Source organism: Diplotaxodon limnothrissa, linkage group LG18, assembly GCF_057381915.1.
Source record: "Diplotaxodon limnothrissa isolate DT_005_m linkage group LG18, D_limnothrissa_male_GT1.1, whole genome shotgun sequence".
Lineage (NCBI taxonomy): Eukaryota > Metazoa > Chordata > Actinopteri > Cichliformes > Cichlidae > Diplotaxodon > Diplotaxodon limnothrissa.
In genome coordinates, this window is record NC_140613.1 from 4834010 (window position 1) to 4840890 (window position 6881).

At 37.9% G+C, this 6881-nt stretch overlaps 1 protein-coding gene across 2 annotated transcripts; it reads left to right on the plus strand.

Annotated features, from left to right (window-relative positions):
* Positions 1 to 4005: 4005 nt before the first annotated feature.
* Positions 4006 to 5900, plus strand: LOC146612920 (E3 ubiquitin/ISG15 ligase TRIM25-like). 2 transcript variants are annotated; one of them, XM_085376965.1, is made up of 2 exons: positions 4018 to 4800; positions 5508 to 5625. In XM_085376965.1, the coding sequence occupies exons 1-2, from the start codon at positions 4018 to 4020 to the stop codon at positions 5562 to 5564; spliced, it is 840 nt and encodes a 279-aa protein (XP_085233091.1). In that variant the 3' UTR covers positions 5565 to 5625. The 2 variants fall into 2 exon arrangements, with proteins under 2 accessions (XP_085233090.1, XP_085233091.1); XM_085376964.1 differs by having other exon boundaries at positions 4006 to 5900.
* The last annotated feature ends 981 nt before the right edge of the window (positions 5901 to 6881 follow it).

Below are 6881 nucleotides of genomic sequence, written 5' to 3' on the forward strand. Positions count from 1 at the left end.
GCATCTTCTTTAACTAGTTCAAGCTGCCAAAATTAATCCAGAATTAAATTTTAATCCTTATAAAAGGCTGAAAATAATTGTTCTGAATCCAAAACAGTTAGATGTAGTTTGTTAATTTCCCTCGTTTTGTTATTACCCTAGAGTAGCGTTGGTGTATCTTTTCTCTCTCAGTTAATATTTATTATAAACATTCATCATAACAGCATATATGCAATTACTGGTCACTTTGTTAGGTACACCTTGTTTATAGCAGGTATGACCCCTGTTGCTGACAGAACTGCGTCATGAAGTCATGTTCATTAATTGTTGACTTGAATCTGCCGTTCCACCTCATCCCAAAGATGCTCTATTGGAGTACAGTGAACTCATCTTCATGTTCAAGAAACCAGTTTGAGATGATTTGAGATGATTTTGAGATGGAGTGGTAAAGTCTATGTTTTTAGGGGAAATCACTGAAAAAGAAATCATTGTAGCAGAATCTAAAAACAAGACATCCATGATGGGTTAGACATGGTCATCGTAAAAAAGACCTTGGATTGTATAATCAAACCTCTCTGTTATATTTTTAATCTCTCATTTTATTCGGCTGTATTTCCTGACCGAATGAAAGTGGTAAAAGTTATCCCACTTTATAAATCGGGAGACAGACATAGTTTTAATAATTATAGACCAATATCATTGCTATCACAGTTTTCTAAAGTGCTTGAAAAACTCTTTGCACAAAGATTTGATAGTTTCATTGAAAAACATCAACTGTTAAGCGAAAGTCAGTACGGATTTCGACGGAACAGATCAACAGCAATAGCATTACTGAGTACTATTGAAGACATTTCATCAGCAACACATCATAATAAATATACTATTCATTGATTTAAGAAAAGCTTTTGACACTCTGCAACACTCCATCTTGATTTCTAAGTTAAGAACTTATGGTGTGAGAGGAATAGTATTGAACTGGTTAAGCAGCTATTTACATAATAGGTTTCAGTATGTGCAGTGTTTAGGCAATTCATCTGATAGAATGAAAATAGAATGTGGGGTCCCTCAAGGTTCTGTTTTAGGACCAAAACTTTTTAATTTATATATAAATGACATTTGTGATGTGTCAAAAATGTTGAATTTTGTTTTGTTTGCAGACGATACAAATTTTTATTGTTCCGGAGAGAACTTGAAAGAATTGGCTAAAATTATGGTTATTGAAATGAAAAAAATGAAAAAATGGTTTGATGTAAATGAGTTATCACTGAATTTGGAAAAAACAAAGTTTATGATATTCGGAAACCGTGTAAAGGAGGAAGAGATAGTATTATCTATAGAGGGAGTATTAATTGAAAGAGTGACAGAATTCCGTTTTCTGGGTGTAATAGTGGATGACAAGTTAACATGGAAATCACATATTGAACATGTTAAAAAAAAGTTGGCTAAAAGTATTTATATCCTGGGTAATGTTAGATATATATTAGATTACCACTTAGAGCCCCCAAGAGCAGCCAGTTGGCTTTTCTACCTTTAAAACCTACCTTTAAAACCTAGGGTAGAAAGGTAGAAGCCTGGCCGGCTGGTGGTAATGAGAATATTATATTTTTCATTGTTTCTACCCTATCTGAGCTATTGTGTTGAAGTATGGGGGAATACATACGTGACTAATATGAAACCATTATATTTATTACAGAAGAGAGCGCTTCGAATTATGCATATTGTTAAATATAGAGAACACACTAATAATTTGTTTATAAAATCGAAATTGTTAAAACTAGAAGACATAGTGAAATTACAGACTTTAACTATTATGTTTAGGGCGAAAAATAAAACACTACCTCTTAAGTTACAAAGTTTATTTGTATTGTGTTCAGAAAATGGGGACGGCAAAAGGAAGTTTTATTTTAAGCACCTGTTTGCTCGAACCACACAAAGGCAAATGTGTCCAACAGTCATAGGCATAAGAAACTGGAATTCTCTCAGTGATCATCTTAAGTGTTGTATAAATGTTTCTCAATTTAAAATCTGCTATAAGAATAAAATGATAAACCAATATGAAGAAGTTGAAAAGAATAGAATTTAATTGCAGAAAAATGATCCTTTTAGTTTGATATTTAGTGGTATTGCTCATTGTTGAGTATATTGTTCTGTTTGCTTTGTTTTGTTATGTGCAGAAAATTGTCATTGTGTAATTTTGGTTGCCTACTTGTATTACCACAGATAGGGGGCAGGTATCAATAAGAATTGATTCTTCTTCCTGCTCCTTTTCATGCATGGAAACAGTGTTACTTTAATTGAAAGGAAGGTTGTGTATGGGAATGCATTACTGCTGTACCATGTGTGAAACAAAAAAGACTTTTCCCCCCATTCCATGCAAGGCCACCTGGGTTGGCTGGAAGACTGTTTACTTAGCCTAGCAGGGCGAAGGACACTGTCTCAGCTGAACTCTGGACACACACACACACACACACACACACACACACACACACACACACACTTACACTGATATGCACACACTGATCCCCCCTCCGTTTCCAAACGCCTTCGATGCTTGTGCCCTACCGGGGCAGATGGCAGTCGACTGGACCAGCGCAGACATGCTGCAGGACCAGATGCGCTGTCTACGCCGGCTCTCTCTTACCCTTTACCCGCCCCTGTTGCTTGTCTTGTGTTTCTATGGTGTATTGATAGTCATGTGCTTTTTGTGCTGAGGTGTTTTTTCTGTTATCAAACTGTTCTCCCACTAGGAGCTCAGTCTGAGTGGAGTTTTTTTTCTCCTCCTCTTACCTCATGTTATATATTTTTGTTGTTTTTTCCTATCAGCCTACCTTTCTGACATGTCTCCCCAATGTGATGTTTGTGTAAAGTTGGTCAGAAGGTTTCTTTGTAAGTGTGCATGCGCCATTAGCGTGCTGCCTGCTGTAACCCTAATTTCCTTCGGGATTAATGAAGTATTCTGATTCTGATTTACCCATTAAGATTTTAAATGAACGATAAACAAAGGCCAAGAAAACTGAGTTAAACTCCTGAGTCTACTATATATTTGCACCATGAAGAAATGAATTCTTTGCACCAGTAATAAATAATCAAATATATCAAATTATCATCAATATTTAAATAAATGAACCATCGCACCAAACAAAACAACAATTCAACAGACAGTTCTATAAACCTGTGGATGATTCAAAGTGCTGCTATAACTGCACAACAAAACTGCAGTGAGAAAAGCTTTGGATGTTCAGTTTAGTTATAATGACAGTTAAACAACTAAAATACTCGATTAAGTAGGTGAGAAAAAGTTACATTTACTGGATCAGTTTAAGACCAAAATACATTTGAATGAATTACTGACATGGACACTTTGTGAAAAATTACTAAACAGTTCAGGCAAAATTTTACTAAAACCTTGAATTAAACTTGAAAGTTTTCATTTAAATTCCACTGTGACTGTGTACACAGGAAAAACTACAAAATAATGTTTGTTTGTTTGTTTTTGTAAACATTGTGGACCGATCTGCATTTGTTGTTGCTAAATTTAAATATTTGTTACTATTTAATGATCATAATCTCATTTGAACATAGGTTTGATTTAGTGGAGTCAGTTGTTCCCATGCATCATTCTGTAAGTGTGAGAATGAACTAAGATTAGAAAATGTCAAAATATAAAGTTTGATTTATTTTTATTCATCACAGCATCCTAAACTTTGCTGAACTTTTTGAAATATAAAATGAACTCACTGAGTGTTGACTGTCAAATTTCAAAGCACCAAGTAAAGATAAACTATTAAACTTTAACTGGGTCAGACTTGTTACTGCATGATGTAATCACACATACCACACCCTGCATCATGTGATTGGCTCTTGGTCGCTCTGTAAGAATATATCTCCCTTCACAGATGTGTCTGTATCAGGATGGGTCTAAAGGTGAACAAGAGCAGAGATCTGTTTCCCTTCAGAGCACAGAGGTTTCTGTTCAGAGGAAGTGAAACTGTCTGACAGTCACTGAGAGACGGTGAAACGGCACAGCACATGAATCAAATGGATCAAACAAAAATCTGCTGTTCAGTCTGTTTGGATCTACTGAAGGATCCGGTGACTATTCCCTGTGGACACAGCTACTGCATGAACTGTATTAAAAGCTTCTGGGATGAAGAGGAAGAGAAGAAAATCTACAGCTGCCCTCAGTGCCGGAGGACTTTCACAGCGAGGCCTGTCCTGGTGAAAAACACCATGTTAGCAGATTTAGTGGAGGAGCTGAAGAAGACTGGACTCCAAGCTGCTCCTGCTGATCACTGCTATGCTGGACCTGAAGATGTGGCCTGTGATGTCTGCACTGGAAGAAAAATGAAAGCCTTCAAGTCCTGTTTATTCTGTCTGGCATCTTACTGTGAGAAACACCTTCAGCCTCATTATGATTCACCTACATTCAAGAAACACAAGCTGGTGGAGCCCTCCAAGAAGCTCCAGGAGAACATCTGCTCTCGTCATGATGAGGTGATGAAGATGTTCTGCCGTACTGATCAGCAGAGTATCTGTTATCTCTGCTCTGTGGATGAACATAAAGGCCACGACACAGTCTCAGCTGCAGCAGAAAGGACTGAGAGGCAGAGAGAGCTGGAGGTGAGTCGACAAAACATCCAGCAGAGAATCCAGGACAGAGAGAAAGATGTGAAGCTGCTTCAACAGGAGGTGGAGGCCATCAATCAGTCTGCTGATCAAACAGTGGAGCACAGTGAGAAGATCTTCACTGAGCTGATCCATCTCATCCCGAAAAGAAGCTCTGATGTGAAGCAGCAGATCAGATCCCAGCAGGAAACTGAAGTGAGTCGAGTCAAAGAGCTTCAGGAGAAGCTGGAGCAGGAGATCACTGAGCTGAAGAGGAAAGATGCTGAGCTGAAGCAGCTCTCACACACAGAGGATCACATCCAGTTTCTACACAACTACCCCTCACTGTCAGCACTCAGTGAGTCTACAGACTCATCCAGCATCAATATCCGTCCTCTGAGCTACTTTGAGGATGTGACAGCAGCTGTGTCAGAGGTCAGAGATAAACTACAGGACATTCTGAGAGAGGAATGGACAAACATCTCACTGACAGTCACTGAAGTGGATGTTTTAGTGCCAGATCCACCAGCAGAGCCAAAGACCAGAGCTGAATTCTTAAAATATTCGCGTAACATCACACTGGATCCAAACACAGCAAACAAACTGCTGTTATTATCAGAGGGGAACAGAAAAGCAACAGCAGTGATTCAACAACAGTCTTATTCTGATCATCCAGACAGATTCACTTGGTGGTTTCAGGTTCTGAGTAGAGAGAGTCTGACTGGACGTTGTTACTGGGAGGTGGAGTGGAGAGGGGAAGGAGTTTGTGTAGCAGTCGCATACAAGAATATCAGCAGAAAAGGAGGTTATGAATGTGTTTTTGGATGTAATGACAAATCTTGGGTATTAAATTGTAACAACAACAGTTTTACATGTTGGTACAACAACATCAAAACTCGTGTCTCAGGTCCTCGTTCCTCCAGAGTAGGAGTGTACCTGGATCACAGAGCAGGTATTTTGTCCTTCTACAGCGTCTCTGAAACCATGACTCTCCTCCACAGAGTCCAGACCACATTCACTCAGCCGCTCTATGCTGGACTGTTGGTTTACGATGATTATGGAGACACAGCTGAGTTGATTAAGCTCAAATAGACTGAAGTCTTTCATATTGTGGGTTTAAATCTGTATTTTAGTTTCATTTTATTTTCTCTCCATCATTTCTGCACAGAGATCAGCTGTCAGTCAAACATTATGGGTGGTACCTCCACATCTTCTAGTTGTTCTCTTGATGTTTCTGAGTTTTTAAAGGAGATCTTTCCTGTGACTGTTTATGGAGGCTATCACTGCTCATCATCATTTTGATTTACTAAAATATTTCTCCACATGAAAATGTAAACTTCTCTATCCTCTAAATGTTTCTGGAATATTTGTCTTGAAAAATGTCGACATTTCTCTTTATGAGTATGGCAGACCATGTGTGTGTGTTTGTGTTTGTTTTGGTCAAAATCATCAAACAAATGAGGAAAAACTGTGATTTTAATGAATGAATTCATATATTGTGTTGATGTTTTATTGTGTGAATAAACTGGAAGGTTTGACTATAAATCAAACTTTGAACAAAGTCTTTTCTTCTGTCTTCATTCCAGGATCTCACTCAAATCTGATGCAGAAAATATGAAACTAATCTGAGAGAATAACTGAAGCAGTTTTCCTCCCGAAGCATCACAAAGTTTAGAGTTCATGTTTAGAGCAGAAGATTCAGCAGTCGCTCTGTGACCTTTCAACTTTCTTCACTAAAACAGCTTCATTACAGAGAAACAAGTCACATTTTCTTGATGTTCTTAAGTCCTTTAAAATGTGTTTAATGGTCCTTGAATGCAGCATCAGTGTCGCAGGTTTAAAAGGTCACTTTCTGTTGTGTTCAAAGATTTCCTTCAGATATGGTCTTTAATCAGTAAAGCCAGTGATACAGCAGTGTCATTAGCTGTGTTATTGGCACCAGGCTGTGTTTATGTATGTATTTAATTCTGTCTGAGGATGTCTTCAGCATAAAATGATCATTTGCTCAGCTGCTGTGTCTCAAATGACTCCTACAGTCTTTGCTTATGTGACCAACTTTTAAACAACCAAAACAAATTCCCCTTTCCTTGATAAAAGTCAACTTATCCCGATGCATTTTAGCTTTAAACTGCTTACAATTCTCTAGTAAATGATTGCTGTGTGAACAAAACAAACAACTATGCAGAACAGTGGAATTTGTTCTGCTTCCAGTTGATTGAGTTTTGACTCCTGGAACTGTACTGACATTAGTGGCAAAACTACTTCCCTTTTTTCTTTGCTTGGTGGAACTTGAAACT

Excerpts from the sequence above, each read along its gene's own strand:
- LOC146612920 (XM_085376964.1), top strand. The coding sequence starts at position 4,009 with ATGAATCAAATGGATCAAACAAAAATCTGCTGTTCAGTCTGTTTGGAT.